The following is a 23,721-nucleotide window of genomic DNA, read 5'->3' as shown; positions in this document are numbered from 1 at the left end:
ATATGTTGGATGCTAGTAACAAGCCATTGTCAAACATACATGCAATGTAGCTGCACAGTGCAATGGGTATTGGGAATACAAGCGTTCAACATCAGAACTATTTAGCTATATGGATAAAAAAACTGTGAATCTTAGTTTGTCCTAAACAATACTATACTGGGTCCTGGTCTAGTAGTGTGCTATAGAGTGAGCAGGGTTTAAATTAGGATGCAGAACAGTTCTCCTCAGGTGACAGTGATGAAGGGGCTGAACGTTATCAAGGAGAAAGAAAAAACACCTTTGTGCTCACTGTGCAAACGCCACAATTTATTTAAGTCTTGGCTAATTGAGACAGCCAGCATCCAGTCGCTCCCTGTGATGAATTACGTTAATGGGCTTGTTGTCGTGTCTTACACTGGTTTCGGTGTGCGTTAATCACTTTTTATCTGTTGCCATGTGCGGAGGCTGAAGCTACACCTGCCTTGCCATGGCTATTTTCACTTTTCACCGGCATATGATTACAGAATGCCCCGTCATGATGTTCACCGTAATCTTTCAGACTACACAGTACCAACGTTGAGTTATATCGAAAGATGTCTGATGTATAACTATATTTACACGACAGCACATGGGCAAAGTGGATACGGTTGCGGTATGTCTTATGGCAGCTACGCTTATTGGGTATGTCATGAACAGGTGTATTTAATTGGGTGACGATGCAGAGAGCATTGAATTTCTGATTCTAAGCGGGGCAGCTGTGTTATTGTTTCTCCAGTGACATTGTTGCCCTTAAGTTAAAGGTACCGGTAATTAAAGTAACTTGAAGTGTCACTGCTTATTCATTAGGAATTACTTTCAGATTTGCAAAATGAACAGCAAAGGCTAATTTGTTTAGGATCGTTGTCTTGTTTCTCTGTAGTCCCGTGTTTTCTCTCTATGGCATCTCCTCACTCTGAAGACTGTGATTGTCTCCTATTTCATTGTTGACTCCACCTCTCAGTCCTTTTCCTTGTGTTCTTCCTTAATAACTCACCATCCCTCTCTCCCACACCCTGAAGAAATACTACTAGAGCTGGCTTAATCCCCCTTGTATTGCACTTGAAAGTGTGTGTATTTGTGTCTCTTTGTGTCTGAATTTATTTGTGCGTGCAATCACATGCTGAGATTTTACAGGTGTTACCAGTTTGTTACTTCCCTGTAAATCCTACTAGAAACACATCAATCCCATTACTTTGGGACAAGCACTCCTCTCACTTCCCACCACCCACACTCGCCATCTTCCACCAGGAAATTGAAGAGATAATTCTCACCCATCTCTGACTGTGTGGGTTTTTCCACTATGCTCCTCTTAATTGTGTCATATTTTTTGTCCTTTGCTGTTACAGGGAATCAGTCCTTTATTTGTTGGAAAAAATATACATGTAAATATAGAGTTAGTGCGTTATTGACACCGAAATAGTAACTGTGGAATTTGTCACATTTTTGTTTGTGGGCGGGGGGCATCCGGAGGGAACATTTCCTATGAGAGACTTCAGTCTTGAGAAAGAAACAGGCCACTGATGAAGTAACACCAGTGAAGTATTGTGTTCATTAAATGCCATTATTGTGTTCATTAAATGTCCTTATTGTGTTCTTCAAATACTAATATTGTACAGCACACAGACATCTCAAATGACACATTATTTCCTGTCAAGGGTCCTTTTGAGGGTAAGCTATTGGGCTTTGGTCAGCTACCAGTTTGGGACACAAAACAAAAATATGATGTTCAAGATCTCATAATATCAGGGCAGAGCACACTAAATCCTTTTCCTTTTCTTTTTATGCACGTCTCTGAAAAAGTGTTTCCAAGTCTCTTTCCTTTCCAAGAAAGACACTGTTACCTTCTTGGCTATGACACAAAACAGTTGTCATTAAGGATCAACCAGACTATCATTTTCATTCATATTACATAATAAAAATGCAATTATACGGGATGTAACTTGGAAATACATGCCTATACACCTCAATATATTATCATAATTTGACATCATTGAACTCCAACATGCATAAATAACGATCAGGCTTTATTGTTGCTCTATGTGACAATTAACTTTAATCATCATTTTCTCACATAGAAAGTGGTTTGCAGTCAAAATACACCTTTCACATTTACTGCCATCCTACCACACTGTTATCGTTTCAAATTACTATCCTCATTCAACCCTATAATTTGCTTTTCATTCAGTCTTTCATATCCCTTATTATGCGATTGTGGAATAGTGTGTCAAGAGAGCTTCTGTATTGAATGGGCTATTGTGCTTCTATTGTGTCTTGACTAAATGCAAACTGACAGTCCTGTTTATCTAACGATTATAGTCATTAAACTCTATTGAAATTCCTCCGGAGAATCCAAATCACCATCAAAATCAGTTTGTTGAAGAGGTTTAACGACACGTTGGTGTGTGTTTTATGAACAAGTGTGTTTTCAGTTTTGATGTGTTTGTCCATGTAAACGTGTGTGCACATGTGTCTGTCCCATGTGTGTTTTATTCACAAGCCTCCCATCCGACATTGCTCTTTTCATTACTCCGATTGAAATCTGCTGAAGAGGGGAAGATTACAGACTAAGGGATATGAGGCCTCTTTAGTAAATGCTCTCCTATTTTTGAGGGGGTCTCAATATGGGATTATCTGTTCACACTGAGAATTCAGGGGATAACCCCCAAGCTTCGGCTTCTCCTCTGCACCCCCGCCGCCTCCCACTGAAAAGGCTAAGTATATTGGATTGGAGAGTGAGGTTATTACCGTATTGATGGACTGCTATCCTTCATCTCACACACCTGCCATGGGATTATATTTTCTCATTAATCTTTGATACAGACTGAACATAAAATAAAGGTGCAAGTAATTAAGAAAATAATCACAGCATTACATTTACTTTATGCACGCAACATCAAATCTACCCCTGGAAAAATTTGAATCAGTGCTTTTTCATGACATCCTACAGACCTAAACTAGTGTATGAGTGCAGGGTGCATATTTTGGTCATCGCAAATCGGTTCCTTAATCACCCTTGTATAATTTGGCATAATCTATGATACATTGTTGAAATGTTGAGTGCTTCTTCACAGACAGCCAAATTCAAAAGCAAAGCTAAAGGTAAAGAGCCTAAATAATTACAGCAAAGGTAGTGTTTATTAAATTATTGTTATTTTGTTATGTATGGAGTGAATATGGAGTGAGCATTTAATGATTCTCAGCAGAATGAGGATTTGAACTGAATGTAGTAAGTCTTTTAATCTAAGAAATAAATGACTTTTGTTTGACTTCAAGTGCCGAAGACTTTAGTAAAGTACTGTATAAATACTCATCGAAGTAAGCATGATCAACAAGACACGAGTTATGTTTCAAAATGTAAAATGTTTCAACGACACATGGGATACTCTACATTGGATGTATAAATCACCTGTCACCACTTGTATTCATGTACAGGCCATGAGAATGAAAGGAGACATCTGTTTCTCTTTTCCTACGCAAACATTTCTTCTCTCTACTTGCAGGCTTGCTGCCATTAAAGGGAGTACATTTTAAATTTTTCCATCACAGTACATTTTGAGATATCTTCCAGGTTGATAAATAAAAAAGCATTATTTTCTATTCACTTAGATGAAATTAGCCAGTAAGCCACATTTATGGCAATACAAAATGTACAGTGGGGAGAACAAGTATTTGATACACTGCCGATTTTGCAGGTTTTCCTACTTACAAAGCATGTAGATGTCTGTAATTTTTATCATAGGTACACTTGAACTGTGAGAGACAGTGATTCTTGTGACTTCTACATGAAAAACCTGCAAAATCGAATCAAATACTTTTTCTCCCCACTGTATCTTTCAAATCAAAATATACTATTACTTCTCATTTGACATATTTTATTAAGATCAGCACAGGTTTCAATTCAACACTATCAGTCTTACTTGGTCGCATACTGTACTATTTTTATAGACAATAACAGCAAGCGAGCTGCAAAAAAAGTTTGTGATACCAGTTGAGGACTATTTGAAACATAGATTCTTATTGATAGTTCATCTTGAAAAGCCAGTTGTTATCAAATTTGCCAACATAATTATGGTCTTCAATGTCAGTCAGATAAGAAAGTATAAGCAAAAACTAGCTATTTGCTGTCAGAATATAAGATTACATTTTTTGTTGTTGATATTAACGTTTCTGTTTCCACTACAACTGAAGAAATTCAATAGGAACACAACATAATGAATTTATAGATTAAATTATAATAATAATACAAAATTATTATATAGATAAAAATATATATTTGTATTACTCCTTATACTTTGTCTAAAGGCATAGAAGGCTCTGACGATTCCCCACAGCAAAACTAGGCATACATTATTTAAAAAAATATATTATTTCACACCATCATTGTGTAGATTCATGACTAATATTACCTAAGAGGGGGATACGTTTGGTGAGGTGAAATGTAAAAATATAATAGAATACACTGACATGATTTTCATCTCTAATTGGTAATGCACTATAATGCATGTTTGGTAATGCTGCACCTAAACTGACCAGTGGCTTTGAATTCAAAATGAGGAATAACAAGTTAAGATGTCATAGAGATACATTTTAAGAACGCATGCAATGTGTTTCCATCCAAATGTTCTGTAACTTTGCATCCTGAGCATTCTCAAGATTATAAATGAAAAAGTATGAATATTTCTAGGTAATATGAAATATGTTTACCTAACCAAAAGGGGGCTTGGACAGAGTTTGGATTTGAAATGCCCACTTACTTTCATTTATTTCAGTAAAATGAAAATTCAGCAGCTTTATTAAGTCAAACGTGTACTTTCATCTTAGTAAAACTGTCAGTGAATCAAATTGCACCCTATGTCATATATAATGCACTAATCTTGATTGCACTGTAGTTGGAGTTGTGCCGTACATTACAAAGAAAACGGCCTGCTATTTGGGGTGCAGCCTCTCTTTCAAGTCCCACTGAAATGAAAAGGGCTTTTCTGGGAGACGATGATACGGTTTCTAAGTAATCACCCTCATTTGATAAAAACAGAGAGATGGCAACCAATTGAAGCCTGCAAATGAAACATGGACGTGCAGAGAATAATATACAGGATAGTTTTATGTGTAACGTGTGGACACAACATTGCCAATTTACAAACTTTCCCCAGGACAATAAATTGCACTCTTCTAAATAAGTTTTAAAAGTTCATGAGTGTTATAGCTAAACAGGTGAACTATTGGTATTTTTGGGACATTTGGCAAATGTGAACAATGTTTGTTTATCAGTCCTTCCATTTATTTGAGTGGCTCTTACAATACTTTAAGGAACTAGGGTGTAGAAATAAATTCTGATTTCTGTAGATATGTTTTGCCTTGGGCTGAACAGATCATAACACATTCATAAAAACTAGTCAGACGCATAGTACAAATAAAATATCAGTCATAACAAACCTCTTAACACATATCACATGTATCCTTGATTTGATGTAGAACCTCTTCACATAATGGGAATAACTTTTATACTCAATGTACTATAAACATCTCAACTCTGCAGTAAAGATATTCCACTTGCTAGGAATGTGTGACTCAAGGGACCCACTGGAATATCCGCAACTAGTTATTCCACCTTAAATAATAAAAATGACAACTTTGATGATTGATGCTCCTTTTAATTTACCCTTTTATCTCTAATATGGGGGCCTTTTTCCTCCTTTGTAATATGGATGTGCATTGAACAAGATTTTACTATCCGAATACTATGTATTCAAATAGTATTAGGCTAACTGAAATACATGTCCACACAAATGAATACAGACAGAAGAACATGGTTTTAATGGCCGTTCGTGTGGCAAAAGAGCGCATGTGGAGCAGTGTGGTAGACATGCAACTCGGCAACAGAAATAGAAGACAATATTGATCAAAACATTGAGCTTATTGGATGGAGGACTCTAAAATAGCTAGCCAGCTAAGCTAGCCAGCTATATGCTATATGCTTAACTCACCATTTTCTGCACTCTCAACCGCCTTAGATTCCACGGCCTAACTTTATATAGTATTTTGTGGCCAAATAATTTTTGGCCACAAAAAACACTATCATACTGGGTCTAATCTCCAACAACGATGAGACCGCTTGCAGAGAGGAGGTAAAGAACCTGGCTACATGGTGCCAGGAAAACAACTTTTCAACATCTGCAAGAATAAAGAGATGATCGTGGACTCCAGGATGCGGCAGAGGGGGGGTCGTTTCCCCATACTCATTGAAGGATCTGAAGTAGAGAGAGTCTCTGAATTCCAGTCAGTACTGTTCAATCACTTAGTAAGAAGTGAAAAATTCGGAGATCTCTTGATACCACGCCATGGTCAAGTAGACCAAGAAAGATTTAATCCAAAACTGCCAGAAGAATTGCTTAGGATAGAAAGAAATACCCACAGGTATCCTCAGGAGAAATACTGGCTGCTCTGGAAATAGACGGTGTGATTGTTTCAAGGAGCAGAATATGACGATACTTGAACAAAAATTAGCTGCATGGTCAAGTTTCATGAATGCAGCATTTTATCAGAAAATACTGGCAGACAATTTGCATTCTTCTGCAAGAAAGCAGCGCATGGGACGCTCTTGGGCTTTCCAGCACGACAATGACCCTTAGCACAAGGCCAAGTTGACGCTTCAGTGGTTACAGCAGAAAAAGTTGAAGTTTCTGAAGTGGCCATCACAGTCTCCTGACCTTAAAATCATCGAGCCAGTCTGGGGAAATCTCAAAAGTGCAGTTCATGCAAGACGACCAAAGACTTTGCATGACCTGGAGGCAATTTGCCCTGACGAATGGGCAGCTATACCACCTGTAAGAATTCGGGGGCTCATAGAAAACTATCACAAAAGACTGCACGCTGTCATTGATGCTAAAGAGGGCAATACACAGTATTAAGAACTAAGGGTATGCAGACTTTTGAAAAGGGGTCAGATGATTTTTTTCTTTGTTTTGTTTTATGATTGTGCCAGTCTGTAATGACCTACAGTTGAATGTGAATCCCATACGAAATGAAAGACGTGTTTTGCCTGCTCGCTAATGTTTTCTTTACATATGGTACATATATTACCAATTTTCCAAGGGTATATATTCTACAACTGTATAATACTCAATAATTCTACCATACTGTTCATACTCCTCATCCTACTCTTTCAAAAACTTATGCTAATTTATATTTTTATGTATATTACTGCCATACTTGCCATATTTATGATATGAAACACTATTACCAATATTGCTGCTAGTTTACAATACTCTTTTTAAACTGCTGCTAGTGTGCAAAGTATATTATTGCTTTATCTTTCATCGATTTTCCCCGAGATGTTTCTACAACTTGATTGGAGTCCTCCTGTGGTAAATTCAGTTGATTGGACATGAATTACTGTATCAGTTGCCAGTGCATGTAAAAGTAAAAACCAAGTCATAAGGTCGAAGAAATGGACTGTAGAGATTTTGTCTAGGTACAGATCAAAATAATTATACCGCTTTGAAGAGCCCTAAGAACACAGTGACTTCCATCATTCTTCAATGGAAGACGTTTGGAACCATTAACTCCGGCCAAATTGATTAATTGGGGTAGAAGAGTTTTGGTCAGGGAGTCAACTAAGAACTGGATGGTCACACTGACTTCAGAGTTCCTGTGTGAAGATGGGAGAACCTTCCAGAAGGACAAATATCTCTGCAGACAGATGGAAGCATCTCCTCTGTAAGAGGAACATAACAGCCCACTCAGAGGACTCTCAGACAGTGACAAACCTACTATCATGCTATGGGGATGTTCGTTCTAGCCCTGCCTCTGAGAAGCATCCGCAAAGCATGATGATTCCCACCACTACGCTTCAAGGTAAGGATGGTGTTCTCAGGATTATGTGCTGCGTTAAGATTGCACTAAACATACAGGGTTTTTCCAGGCTCAAAATGAGGCAAAGCTGGCACCCCAACCACTGCTACCTCGCACTCCATTGAACGCCCATCTTTGATATCTTTATATATCTGGCTACACAATAATTTAATTTTTTTTGCATATGCAGGTTTTTACCCTCATGTTTTTTTTGTTCACCTCTGCCTGTGTGGGACTAGTAGATATTTTATTGGATTTAACAGTATCCAGCCTGTAGTTTCTGCTTTGAGCCAAACACATTGGCTCCACAATGCTTCTAGCATACAGAGCATATAATTCCCTCCTGATTGTCTGGGCCACCCAAATTGTTTTTGCCATTGCGCATCAAAACCATGTTTATTAGAAGATCTAAGAATCACAAAAAGAAACTATGACATCACTCATCAAGCTTTATAATCAATCACAGTCAATAGTATTGTTGTCTATTTCCATTGCTATACTATATTCTTTTTAATTTGTTAGTGACTTAAATATGTTAATTATATATTTCTAAACTGTATATTTCATAAATAATGTTGTTGGTGACAGTAGCCTCCATACCCTAATCATATCGCCTTTTCATCAGTCATCTTCATCTGTCTTGTAAACTCTATTGAAAAAAATTGGTTTCTACTAGATTCTACTAGAAGTCATCTGAAACAGTGACAAATATTGTGTGTATTGGATGTAGTTTTGGGGTTAAGTTTTACTGAAATATTTTGACATGCTTGGGCGTAAAAGAAAACTAGGATCCACTGACACACATCTCCGCGATGTCAGGACCAGTCAGGCCCTGTATGCAAGATTGCCAAATTATTGACAGTAAGTTGTTAAATCTGCATATTCAAAATGCTGCTCAAGTGCTATTTTTGCTGCACCGCGTAAGCGGAGCTGGCTTAGAAGAGTGAATGTGTCAGTGTGTCAGTGACTGACTGACTGACCCCATACGGAAAATAAATGTATTTTAAATATGGACCTGCGAACTCTAGGTCCCGAGTTTGTATCTCCTTGCAGGTGAAGCAAAGTATGCATTATGAATAATTCCGTATAGATGAAAACTTCGCTGGCTGAAACCATTAGTATCTACGTTATAGTAAGCCTGACATAAAACAGTTTATGGTTATATTGCAACTGTTTCTGGTGGATTTTCGAAGTATGCATCCGTATGCATGTGTTTTGGGTCAGGATAGACAAACACATTTGCTGGCTACAGTAGTTACGTTACACTGAGCCTTAACTAAAACTGTTTACGGTTATATTGCGACTGTTTCTGGCATGGAAAGGTTCAGCTTCAGTCTCGCTAGCAATTGCTCAATTCTAATGATTATTCCTAAGAAGTTAGTAGATACAAGTACGCCTATTACTGGCTAATAAGCTGTTCAAACGGCCAGTGGCAAAAACTAACAGTTCATTGATGCTATTTGTGGTGGGGTAAACTTAGTAAGAAACGTTAGTCCGTTTAACTGTATCAATATCATTGACGAATGGCCAATTAGCTATTAAAACAGCCAGTGGCAAAAGAGGTTTCGTTCATAGACACAAGAGGCTATAATGACACCAGTCAAATGTAGAGCTCTGTGGTGTAGTGGTTAGCGACACAGCCCTTCACGTTGGCAATCCGGGTTTGACTCTCAAGGGGGCCATACTTTCTATTGCAGTCTGGCTGAACTAGGCTTGCCTGGTTTCTTGTTTCTATACAACCCTATGACAAGATGGCACCATTGTGTTGGTTGGCAAGCCATCGAATTTCTTTGTATGTTCATGTTGTTTGTCTGTCTGCCCAAGTTGCCTCATCGCTCGTAGTATATGAACGAAAAGCTCTCTTCAACATTGTGGTCACCGCTGCTGATCTATGCAGTCTGAGTCCAGGAGGACAGAAGTTTTCTCTGCCTCTTTTTGTTTCAATACCAGCAAGTCTGTGCCAGCTTCCCTACTGCACCTTTCACAAGAGGAAATATCACAGAAAATGCGGTAAACAGGGTTTCTGTGTTTCCTGGAGATTGTCTTTTCCGCAACTCATTTGTCTCTCTGAGATACCCCTGCCTCAAACCTATTTTTCTGAATCTGGCGCAAACAGTACTGTATTTGCTGGTTAGACCTCCAGTTCAAATGGGAGGAATCAATTGCTGTAACTTATGTTTGTTAGGTTACATTCTGCCGATCCTGTTTCATGACATTTAGAGGAACCTATCTCCGTTAAATGGCCTTGATAAATGCAAGGTCTGTTTCGAACAAAACTTTTTTCTTGAATGACTTATTTTTATCGTGTGAATTCGATTTCTTGTTTGTGTCTGAGACATGGCTTAACATCAGTGAGTTTAAGCCCTCTTTCTGAACTTTCTCCCACAGATTGTGACTTTTCACTCAAACTATTTCTATACTTCTTTGTATCCAAAATTATAACCCTTTAAGTATACAGCTTTTCAACTTTAGGTTGTCTGCTGAGTGTAAACTGCTGAAATTATAATGAAGATAAAAGACAAGTGTTAAGAACTATTTTGCATGTGCAAAGTTTGAGGAGTTTCCCGAAATGTCAAGAGCTGACTTTTTACGACTTCTTAAAATTGTTTTATATCACATCTTCTCTGTATTGGCCTTTTACCTGTCACCATTACAGTGATCTTTACTTGTATAGACACACTCCAAAACAAGCCTTTTCAGGCAGTGTTAGTTCCCCAAGAATCAATGTACGTGGTGGAGGATTAGCTCAAATTTTTAAGTACCGTACAGTTGAAACATACCAAAGTTTCGAAATACAGTTCAAGGTGATCAAGGTGGAACTGTCCAGTCCAGTGTTATGTGCAATTGTATATAGACCTCCAATATACAAAAAGGATTTTATCCAAGATTTCTCAGACATTAGATGACAAATAGATGTCATTTGTTTGTCTGATCACCTGTTGTTTTTAATACCTCTCTTCCATGCCTACTCATAAAACAAACTGCAAGGGAATTTCTCTTGCTTTATTAACACTTCCAATGCCAAGCTTTTCTCAAGTGCCTACAAGGCTTCTCTCACCAGCAGTTTTGAGGCTCCCTCCTTTGAGCACAAAGGGGTTAGTCACTCTGTTTAATTCCACTTGCTCTGGCATCCTGGACTCTGTTTCAAAAACAGGGGAACAAAAGCTAGAGCTCAGCCTTGGCTGAATAACGTCACCCATACTCTCAGACAGGAGTGCAGAAAAAATGAAAAAAAGTTGCAAGTGTCATATGAAATTCTGAGAGATTGTTTAGTTCAGTATCAGCTCTCTGTTAAAACAGAGCTAATTATTTCTCTGAAATTATCTCAAACATCTCTAATAATCTTGCCTTGTTCAGGACAGTAAACAAAGCTTTACACCCAGTTTCTACTGCCGTTCCTGATGGGACTTCTGAGACTGGTGAAGACTTCCTGACTTTCTTCCAGTTTGTATATGTATATTTTTCATGAGATAGACATAGTCTTACGCATGAAGCCTACTGCCTGCATTTTTCAGAAACATATCTTACCTTTTCTATGCTGATGACACACAAAAGTACCTTCTCCTGAAACTTGGTGACAACAAATCCTTGAAATCACTCTTAGATTGTCTCAGAGACATAACATCCCGGCTAGCTAAAAACTTTCTCCAATTAAATAACACAAAAACAGAAGTTGTTGTATTTGGTCCCACATACTCTACCAAAGTTATTGTTAATAACTTAGGGCATCGATATATCAATGTACATAGCTGTGCAAGAAATCTCTTGGTTATTTTTTATTCTGATCTCAAATTTGATAAACAAGTAAACGCTGTTGTCAGAGGTAGCTTTTTTCAGCTCCTGGCCATTGCCAAATGTAAACTCTTTCTACCTTTAAAGGATTTGGAGACTGTTATTCATGCGTTAATTTCCTCTTGTCTGGACTATTGTATCTCTTTGTATATGGGAGTCTATAAATGTTCCTTGTCTCGCCTTCACCAAAATGCAGCTGCTTGGCGTTTAACCGGTACAAAGAAGAGAGTTTTGGCCTCTCTTCACTGGCTCTCTCCACTGGCTACCTGTTAAATATAGGTTAGATTTTAAGGATATTTTGTTGTTTTTAATTTGCTGCATGGATCAGCACCTTCCTGTATTCCTGACCTCCTTAGCCACCACTCTTCCTCAAGGAAAGCAATAGGTCTTCCAACCAATTGCTTTTGTATGCTCCACTGTCCTGATTAAAGTTTAAAGAAGACAGTGCCTTTTCTGTCGCTGCTGCAAAGTTGTGGAATAGCTTACCTTTATACACTGCTAAAATAAATTAAGGGAACACGTAATCATCACAGTATAACACCAAGCTAATTAAACTGCATAGATATCAATCTGTCCAATTAGGAAGAATAAGTGATTGTGAATCAGTGTCACCGGTTTTGGTGCAAATGAATGTGACCACAGGTGCACTGGAGAGGCAACAACAAGACAACAACAAAAAAGGGAATGTTTTTGCAGGTGGTGGCCACAAACAATTGCTGTCTCTTGATCCTTCCTGACTGATCCTTCCTGACTGAGTTTTCCATTTTGCTAGTGATCTTGTCACTACTGGCAGCATGAGGAGTTACCCGCAGCCCATTCAGGTTGCACAGGCAGTCGAACTCCTCCAGAATGGCACATCCATACATGCCATCGCAAGAAATGTTGCTGTGTCCCTCAGTACAGTCTCAACAGCATGGATGTAATACCAGGAGACTGGCCATTACATGAGGAGAGCTGGACAGGGCCGTAGAAGGACATCAAACCAGCAGCAGGACCTGTATGTGCTCCATTGTGCGAGGAGGAACAGGAGGAGCACTGCCAGATGACCTCCAACGGGCTACTGGTGTGCATGTTTCTGACCAAACTGTCATAAACAGACTCCATGAGGGTGGCATGAGGGCCTGACGTCCTCTAGTGGGACCTGTGCTCACAGCCCAGCATCGTGCAGCTTGATTGGCATTCGCCAGAGAACACCAGCATTGGCAGGTCCGCCATTGACACCCCGTTCTCTTCACAGATGAGAGCAGGTTCACACTGAGCACATGTGACAGACGTGAAATAGTCTGGAGACATTATGCTGTCTGAAACATCAGCCAGCATGACCTGATTGGCGGTGGGTCAATGATCGTCTGGGGAGGCATATACTTGATTGTACCTACCTCCTCATGATTGCGAACGGTACCCTGACTGCTGTTACATACCAGGATGAAATCATCAGAACCATTGCCAGATCTTGCGCTGGTGCAGTTTGCCCTTGGTTCCTCTTGGTGAAGGAAAATACCCAGCCTCATGTGGCCAAAGTGTGTAGTCTGTTCCTTAATGACAAAGGCATTGATGTTATTGACTGACCCCAGACCTGAATCCAGTTGAGAACCTCTGGAACGTTATGTATTGGTGCATCTGATGCCGTCAAGAAGCACCACAGACTTTCCAGGAGCTAACTGATGCCCTGATCCAGGTCTGGCAGGCGATCCCCCAGGACACCATTCATCACCTTATTAGGAGCATGCCTGAACATTGTTGGGAGTGCATATAGGCACGTGGGGTCCATACACACTACTGAGTTGCCGTGATGAAACTTAAGCAAGTTGGAACAGCCTGTGATTTCGATTGTTTACTTAGATTTTCGGTGTGAGTTTTCAGTACGACCGCTAACGCGGCTAGGGTAAACCAGTAGGAGATAAATCCCCTCTAGGGGGCGGAGCTCCACGGCATATAACTTGTTTGCTAAAAACATTTTAGTAGGCTATGTTTAAATTTAGTTTAGAATTGTTTTGCAATGCAACATAATGTAGCCTAATTTTGCAACATTATTATTTAAAAGACAAACGTGTTTCAGTTGCTTATTTGTTGCATCAACTTTGATCAACTAAAGGAAAAATCTAAAATTGATATAATTGGCATGGAAGGCTATTTCACTGGCTTCAACATTCCTTATTCAGATAGGGAACATGATTTTCGAATAAAAATATTGAGCAAAAAGATTGTTGTCTATTAAAATAATTGCGATCTGGCTCAAATGATGTAATAATTGTGACAACCCAAGGTGTAGATTCTCAGTTTGCAAATATTGTACAGAGTTCATTCTGCAGACTAATTTATATTAAAAAAAATTGTTTGATCATATATATTTTTTTTTTGCTGTTTAAATGTAGTGATCTAAAACAGCACTCACCATCTTCACAGTCTGATTCTATCTGCTGCCCTGGACTTGATTGCTGCGTCTGACTGTTACCCACTCATTAGCTTAAGGACAAGGAAATATGGAAATAAATGCAGAAATAAATGATCAAGGTATTAAATAAATTAGGAAATAATATTGTTGTATACATTTATTATTACCTTCTATATTTATTGATACATTTATTCATTAATTTTTTTCATATTTTGGCAGGTTTGGTCCTTCATAGTAATGCACTTTATAAAGAGCGACGTACGTGATGGTTTGGGAAACAGGTGTAAGTCTGTCGTAACAAAGTCCATCTTAAGGCTACGTGCATCGTTAAACCGTAGTAAGACACTTGATTGTACAGCACTTTGGTTGACACTTATTGTTTTTCAATGTGCTTTATAAATAAATGTGACTTGACCTATCAGCAAGAAAATAACTTATTTTGGTCTCATTTGACCATAGAATCCTCTTCTACTAGCCAAGATTTGATGTGAGTTGTTTTTACCAATGGCTCCCAGAGGCATGTGTATCTAATGAAAGTGAAACACCTTAATTGCGCACAGGTGGACTCTATTCAAATAATTACATGATTTCTAAAGACAACTGGTTGCACCACAGCTCATTCATTAGAGTAGGCTATAATGAATGTCATGAGCACGATAAAATGTCAGGCAAAGTCTAGTCATGTCACCGGCAATTATAAGTAAATGTATTTGGAGACTGTACATGTATGATAAAGTATAAATAGAGTACAATAGTACTCAAAAGATTGAGTTAAATCTCTAACTCAGGGATGTATAGTCTGGAAACCAGACATATTTTGTGTGTGAGTATTACATATATTTGATAAATACAAATAGATACTTTGTGTACATTTTATAGTCAATTAGGCTAAATTGTATTCAAATTAAATCAAAGATATAACCATTATACAAGGAACGCATTGTAATTCCATTTATTCCTATTGAGCAATGACATAACATTTCAGCAAAGAGTGTCTATATCAACAGAATTTTTTTTTAACTAAAAAGTTCAAGCCTAATGTATATGACAGTTATGGAGCGTATGTGTTAGGAGGCTGTAAAGAATTGTCAAAGACCATGCAGTTCCAATTTAAACATATGATTGGGTTTGGTCATGTCATTATGTCACCTGATTGTTATGTTTGTGCTAGCCAGACCACTTTTCTTTTATTATGTTCAGCAGATGTAATGATTTGGGATTAGCAGGGCCCTAGCGCAGACACAAAGTGCAACAAAGAGGTTCTTTAATGTGGGAACGGAAGGCAAATAAAAACAAGAAAACGGCAGGCAGTCAAAAACATGGACTGGTGGCAGGTATCGACACAAAGGCATGCAAAACGCAATGACTGACAGAGGGCAAACTATATAGGGAGCTAACATGGTATAAACAACAAACACGTGACATCAATCAGGACCAAAAGGGACAGGGCACATTCAGAAATAAAAGACAAAAAACAAAACAAAACAGCCTACAACCAAAAACAGAAGCTCAAAACAAAAAGGAACCGAACAGAACCTCACAGCAGAATCTTGTGAATCTTGCAAACCAAGCGATATAAGCTATTACGGTAAATCCAGTACCAGAATGCATGGTATACATCAATCTAAAGGGGAGAGCCAGTGGAACGTGCTTGTCATCTGCATTTTCTGCTATATATATAGTAAAATCGTCAGTGGTTATTGTCTTTTCACATGGACAATCGCCATGGCTATGAACTCCATAAGTTACTCCATTTGAATCAAGACAGTCTCTCGAACATGTGGATGTACATATTTCGTTTTGCTGCATGATGCCCACAAGCCATGCTAAAGAGTCACTGGAAAATCACCCTCATCAGGTGCACTTACAAATATGCTCTATATTCAGTATGGTCTCTGGAACAATGAGTTGGTTTCGCTCTAGGACACCCACAGGCTGATCTACAATGGTACGGTTAAGCACAGTACACTGATGGATGGTTTCCCCATCTTTTGAGTACAAAATAAGCAAAGCAAATATTTTAGAATACATTTTGAAAAAAATAATTTAATCTTATTTGCAGAAAAACACTAAATCCACCCATTCACCATTGCATCTAAAGGCAATCAGTAGGCAACCATTTCGACTTACTGCCTCTTTCATCAGTGTTCCCACCTGACCATTCTACAATATTCATGTAAAGTGTAATCCATAACCTGTACATTACAATACAACATATTTGAATACTCATCGTTTTTGAGGAGAGTTTCAAACACAACAAATCCAGAAAAGAAAGTTAATTTCCTTTGAACGCTTTTAAATTCAGACTAAGAGCAATTATCAAGGCTTGAATGGTTTAAGGCTTCTTGTCTGGGGATTGCTTCCACCAGGTGTTGTCTTGCCATTGAAGAGACAAATGTTCAAATGGTCTGACTGAATCATGATTAAACTTACATAATAGACTGGTTATTACCAGATGCAATCTTTCATCTGGTCTTTCTCCCGTCCCCCGTCATCACACTACACTACCATGTCTCTGAAACTTATAGAGAGACTGATATATTCGTCCATGTATAAAACCCAAAGGTTAATGTTGTGTGTACACATGAACATGGTACGGTTCAGTATCTTGTAGGAATAATGGACCATATTCATTTCCTACACTTAAATTGAAAGTACAGTCATCAGTTTTGGGACGGGGTAATGGTGATGCTCATTAGCATTTCTGGTTGGCGTTGCAAATTTATTCAACTGTCAGAAGATGTTTTAGAGTAGTGGGCATGTCCGACAGCCAGCCTGTCTGGCAATCATTGTTAAGGCATTCATAATTAATTAATTGATTAACTTATAGATTTTAGTTGACATGCGCCATTAATGAGCTACACTATAAAGAGGAAGCTATTCATTTACCTATAACATATTAGTAATTATTGAAAAATGTTCATTTGAATATGTAATTTCCCAAATTGGAAAGCAGTTGTCAGGTCAACTTAACTCCCTGTCAAAATGTTCCTAGTATCTACAAGCAACTTGCAACCACTAACAGTACATACCAGTAGCCTTTACAGGCTCCTTTGTTGGCAAGTACCAAAATATAAATTTTCATGTGTAAAGTGTTGTGCAGCAAATGTGCAGAAAATGTAAAAGATTTGAAACCATGTCATTTTCCATTTACCTTCATGTGGTTCTGTTGTGAGGTCAAGACAAACAGCTATTTCAAATTAATATCTGTTAAAGTGAGTGGATAAGATGCTCTGATTCTTTCCATCCATCCCTAGATACATTGAAATGAGAGGTATTGGTAGCATTTAATATAGCTTTCTCTTCAAATCAATACAAACTGATCCTCGAGTCAACTGTATCTTCTGATCCATTTCCGACACCACACGTTACTGTTTTCTTGTCCACACAGTCAAATGATACTGGGTGCACTGCTATAATCTTGCCCTCTGAAAGATTATATTGATTTAGCCCAAAGCCATCTAAAAAGCTCATGCATTATTAGTGAGGGAGTATTTTGAATGTGTTTCAGATCACTCTTTCAGCACACTCAGCCAGCATCTAGTTGTTTGGGGACTACTGTAGAGGGAGTTGTAATGGAGTCTGTAATGAATGCAGTTAAAGACAGATGAGATACATATTTACAGCTTTTGGATTAGAATAGCCTACACATTTCCCCGAACAGGAGCTCCATGTTTCTTGATAGTCTTTCAGATGGTGGCTCCAGCACATGATTTGTAACACCCGCCAAACATTTTGTTATATAATAATTACAATAAAACAATATTAAATATTTGGCTATTCAGTTTATTTCTTAAGATTAACATTATTTTCATTAGTCTGTATGTTTAGACTGCTTTCACAGAGATACTGTCTGAGTACACCCCTCACACTGAAGAAATGACACTTTGGTACAATGTATAGTAGTGAGTGTACAGTTTGTATAACAGTGTACATTTGCTGTCCCTTCAAAATAACTCAACACACAGCCTTTAATGTCTAAACCGCTGGCAACAAAAGTGAGTACAGCCCTAAGTGAAAATGTCCAAATTGGGCCCAATTAGCCATTTCCCCTCTCCGGTGTCATGTGACTCTTTAGTGTTACAAGGTCTCAGATGTGAATGGGGAGCAGGTGTGTTAAATTTGATGTTATTGCTCTCACACTCCCTCATAATGGTCACTGGAAGTTCAACATGGCACCTCATGGCAAAGAACTCTCTGAGGATCTGAAAAAAAGAAATATTGCTCTACATAAAGATGGCCTAGGCTATAAAATGATTGCCAAGACCCTGAAACTGAGCTGCAGCACGGTGGCCAAGACCATACAGCGATTTAACAGGACAGGTTCCACTCAGAACAGGCCTCGCCATGGTCGACCAAAGAAGCTGAGTGCATGTGCTCAACTTCATATCCAGAGGTTGTCTTTGGGAAATAGACGTATGAGTGCTGCGAGCATTGCTGCAGAGGTTGAAGGGGTGGGGGGTCAGCCTGTCGGTGCTTAGACCATACACCACACACTTATGGGGTGCCAAATGTAAAAGTTTGGTTACAATTTTTTAGCTGATACATTTTCAACATTTAGCTCACTGCTTGTCTTCAGCAAACAATTTGCTGAAGACAAGCAGACTAAGGACATGGATTACTGCAACCATGTCCTGTGGTCTGATAAGACCAAGATTAACTTATTTGGTTCAGATAGTATCAAGTGTGTGTGGCGGCAACCAGGTGAGGAGTACAAAGACAAGTGTGTCTTGCCTACAGTCAAGCATGGTGGTGGGAGTATCATGGTCTGGGGCTGCATGAGTGCTCCCGGCACTGGGGAGCTACAGTTCATTGAGGGAACCATGAATGCCAACATGTACTGTGACATACTGAAGCAGAGCATGATCCCCTCCCTTTGGAGACTGGGCCGCAGGGCAGTATTCCAACATGATAACAACCCCAAACACACTTCCAAGATGACCACTGCTTAGCTGAGGGTAAAGGGGATGGACTGGCCAAGCATGTCTCCTAAACCCTACTGAGCATCTATGGGGCATCCTCAAAATGGAGGAGCGTAAGGTATCTAACATCCACCAGCTCAGTGATGTCGTCATGGAGGAGTGGAAGAGGACTCCTGTGAAGCTCTGGTGACCTCCATGCCCAAGAGGGTTAAGGCAGTGCTGGAAAATAATGGTGTCCACACAAAATATTGACACTTTGGGCACAATTTTGACATTTTCCCTTAGGGGTGTACTCACTTTTGTTGCCAGCGGTTCAGACATTAATGGCTGTGAGTTGTGTTATTTTGAGGGGACAGCAAATTTACAAGCTGTACACTCACTAATTTATATTGTAGCAAAATGTTAGCAAAGCATCATTTCCTCAGCGTTGTCACATGAAAAGATATAATCAAATATTTGCAAAAATGTGAAGGGTGTACTCACTTCTGTGAAATACTCTACATGATGATTAGGCTACTAGCGTTGTAGGTCTCAGTTTGTTGGTTAATTGTCACGTCCTGGAGATCCAACCCCCTCGCTTTCACATTTTGAGTACGGACACTTGTTTGTTGTTATTGCCCTCACGTGTGTTCCTTATCAATGTCCCTATTAAAGTTCCTCCTTACCTAGTGTATCTTGTCAGTCATTATTTTCGATTCCGTTCTGTATGTAACATTGTTCTGTTCTTCTTTGTTTTCATGTTCTACTTTAGTTTTGTTGTCTTGTTTTTATAAAAATGATTCTGCTTGTGCCTTAAACTGCAACGTTATAAGAATGCAAATACAGCATTTCCTTTTTTAAACAATTTTACCAGGTAAGAATGCCAGGATCACATTATTAATTATAGCAGAAAACTTTTAGAGAACATTATAGTTTTTTAATGTTAGACATTTCTTTAATACATTTTTCTATTATAGTCTTAAATTTTAGTAAATTCCTTGAGTTTTGGCATGCTTTTCTTCAGCGTGGCCAGTAACCACTGTGGGTAGTTTAATAAGATCAGTGAAAAGAATGAATCTTTTGACTGATTTCATGCATTTGAGTCAGTTTTGTCCAGAGCATCCTCTGACCCAATGCTGGCAACCAATAAACTGAAAACTCAACTTACGATTCGACAAATGAGCCTCTTGTTCAGAAGATGGCATTTGCTAACCTGTTTTGATCTTGTAAATAGGCACAAAAATTATTACGCATTAAACACAATTCTATTTAAGTGTTTTTCTTTGCACCTGTGAGGGTGATGAGAACAAAGTTTGCACACTGCAGAGCATTTAAAAAAATAGGAAATTGTTGAATAATTGTACGTCACAAATAGGGTGGTAGGGTTGCCTAGTGTTAAGAAACTTTAAACAAAAGATTGCTTGTTCTAATCCCTGAGGAAAAGTTATAATGTTCTGTCCCTGGGCAAAATAGTTAACCCTAATTGCTCCCAAGTCGTTGCAGTAAATAAAACGTTAACTTAACATACCTGGTTGAATATTACTATAAATAGGGCCACTGACAGGTTGCCACTACATAATAATCCATGTTTCCTACAATCATTAAAGGAGAGATTTGTGTCAGTATGAGTGAAATAATCCAAGCTATATTTTATATATTGTCTGTTTTAATGGCAATAAACCAAACGAATATTGTGTCTTTAGCATATACTGGATTGAGAGGGTGCACTTTTTTGTTGAAAAATCTTTAAAAACTTTGTAAATGGTATTACAGACACATTCATTTCACTATGATTTTGCTCAGTTTGCTTTATCTTTCTGCCTTGTTTAATACTTTTAATGCTTTCTGTTAATATTGGTAAGTGTCATTGGGTAGGGCAGTAGCTGCCTACCTGTTTCACTTGTCCAACAGGAGGATGTTGTTTCACTTTCTTCCTCATCGGGATGAGGGTTGAGTGAGACTTGGAAAGACTCTCACACGCAGCCACACACACAACTAGCAAAATACACGGGTATGATATTGCAACAAGAATGATTAACATTACTTTTTTATCAAATCATAAAACTTAGGTGCATACTTAGGTGAAGCATCATGTTGGGCACCCAAATGCATGAAAATAAGAAATATGAACGAGGACTACCTACCACCGCACTACACAAAATGTACGCTAACACAATCCCCTCAACTCATGCAACATTGTCACAGGGGGAATTGTAACATACTATACATAAATCTGTGATACCTGATTACATTGTTAAAGTTATGTTACGTTTGGTTACATTTCAATACGCTATCAAAATTTATAAAAGGGTACTAATTTGCTAAAATGTATGTTTTTATGAATGCTGCTAAAACACATCAAATGTTATAAATTCACCAAAACGTATCATATGTTACGATTGCAACTAAAAGTGATCACATATTACAAATATTGACATGTTTGATATTTTAAATTTTTTAAATATAATGTGTTAAGGATAGGTATCACAGCACTGGAGTTAAGATTGTAGTTAAGGTTTAAGTTAATAGAAAACAAAAAAAGGTTAGATTAAGGCTAGGTAACACAGCACTGTGGATAGGTTTAGAGTTAGGGTTTATTAGGGTTACGTTTAGAAAAAAAATTGCCTTGGTTGGATTCAAACTTGAAACCATTGGAATGAAGCTCCAGGATGTTTCAGGTTGGGGATGTTTCGCACAGCCAGAATTCCCCACCGATTAAAAGTACATACACCTATTTTGTCCTCTATTTATTTCCCTTAAGCTCCACCTGCTCTACGCTTGTCAGTCAATGAGACTTTAGTGGTGGACCCAGGGAAGGATGTGACCCTATCATGTGAGGTGACCGCTGGATTCCCAAAGCCAACCGTCACCTGGTCGCGCACTCCCAACGCATTGCCGAGAAACTCGCGGGTAAGGGATGGGACCTTGACGCTGCGCTCAGTCACACCTACCGACTCAGGCTTCTACAACTGCACAGCGGTCAACAACGTGGGGAATCCTGCCAAAAGGAATGTTAATCTCATCATCCGAAGTGAGTGTTGTGTGTTTGTGCATGTCGCTACCAAAAATCATATTGAAATACTATAATTTTTAAAGTACTTGGCTATTTGTATTTTCATTTTACTTTATGTTAATCAATGGTAGCCAGCAATGTTGCGAGCTTCTTTAGCTTCCTGTTTCATTGACCTATGAACATGTTGTAACACATAAATTATGGGAAAAAGGAAAAAAAAACTCATATGAAAAGCAAATAGAATGAGCAGTAAATACAAAAATTTACAAAACTTTGGAACAGTAAATCTGCCTCACATTGAGGAAGATGTTTATGGAAGCAAACTATAATCCCAAAGCTCACAGCTGAAGAATTACACAACTTAGTAAAGTCCTGTAGCCACCAAGTTGAATTTCTAGCATTACACTGAATTTCAATGCAAATAGCTTCCATGAAAGTGTAAAATAACAATTAAGATCTTTACACATGCAAACTGTCAATTTATATGCTTTGCTTTGTGCATCTAATTGGAGTTAACTGCTTGTAGTGAATACTATGCTAATGCATGTATTTATGAATATAATTATTTTGCATGATTCTGTTATTTTTTTATGTAATTTTATTTCGAATAAAGTAAATTGATAAACATAATGCTGATAATTGATAGTACTGATACCTGTCTTTTTTATTTCAAAGGAACTTGTTCATCAACAATTTCTAACTCTGTACATTTGTGTTTTTTTATTATACATTATTTTATTGAAGTTAAAATAATTAACTTTTTTTTTATATGATAAGCTGTTAATAAAATAGAATAAGTAGCTAGAGTAAAAAGGTATGCATTTGGGAGTGCTTATCGTACTGTATCCGTTATGTTTATGTGCAGTGATGTGTATCCAACATCTGTTTGGCTCCTTGGTTAAGTATCTACTATGTTTAGATCCAGAATCAGCTTCCCTTCGCCCAACCCTTAACCAAACTGTAGTACGTGAAATCAAAATTGATACTGGATTAGCATTTGGGAGCAAAATCAATTACGACAACTGTGCTTGTCTTTGGGCATTCATGGATGCAACTTTACATGTGAACCAAGTCATACTCACTAATTATATGTTACTGACATTGTGAATTATGTGCCTGGGCATGCATATCATTGCATTTTATTTTGTGTGGTGTGTATGCCTAAGCATTACATAGGAATATATTAATTTTGATGTGTGTGAATGTCATCCAGTTGATCTGTGATTAACTCTGGTTTCTATACAGTCATGTTGAGACTATAGGTTAAATATGTCTTATTCTAACATGTTTTTTTCCCACTTGCTATTTTTATAGTTTTTAAACCTCTTTATTTATTCCTATTATTTGGAGCTGAGTGATAGTAATTAGTAAAGGAGCCAACTTACGTAATTGCATGTTGTGAGGGGTTGGGTGGGCGCAGGAGTGTTTGTGCATGTCTGCATGCGTCTATACTAATCAGAATTATGTTTGTGTACTGTGTATGTTTGTGTGAATTTGCTTTCCCCTTTCCCTTAATTTGCCTGACGAATCATATGAGCCCAGGTGACGAGAATGGCACACAGACGATCCATTTGTAAGAATCCCGATGAAATATAAGGCCCAACATACGGTCTCCATCCCTCCGAGCGCAGCTGCCTGGCCATATGGAGGTGAAGTCAAGTCTCCTGCCTGTCCTTAGCAGCCACACCTGCCGGGCTAGTTAGCACGCTTGGCCATGCGTGGAGTTCCAATCACCGCCTCCACCCCTTCTG

General features: G+C 38.3%; 1 protein-coding gene across 4 annotated transcripts in view; it reads left to right on the top strand.

Annotated features, from left to right (window-relative positions):
• LOC105030282 (MAM domain-containing glycosylphosphatidylinositol anchor protein 1) overlaps window positions 1–23,721 on the top strand; it is a 439,262-nt gene that overhangs the window by 262,523 nt on the left and 153,018 nt on the right. For all 4 annotated transcript variants that reach the window (XM_013133057.4, XM_020053829.3, XM_020053828.3 and 1 more), the window contains exon 7: window positions 21,719–21,988. In XM_013133057.4, coding sequence (XP_012988511.2) covers window positions 21,719–21,988 — 270 coding nt within the window. The remainder of the gene's footprint in view (window positions 1–21,718; window positions 21,989–23,721) is intronic.

This window comes from Esox lucius, chromosome 15 (assembly GCF_011004845.1).
Source record: "Esox lucius isolate fEsoLuc1 chromosome 15, fEsoLuc1.pri, whole genome shotgun sequence".
Lineage (NCBI taxonomy): Eukaryota > Metazoa > Chordata > Actinopteri > Esociformes > Esocidae > Esox > Esox lucius.
Note: the sequence above shows the minus strand (reverse complement) of the source record. Positions and strands in the feature narration are given on the sequence as shown.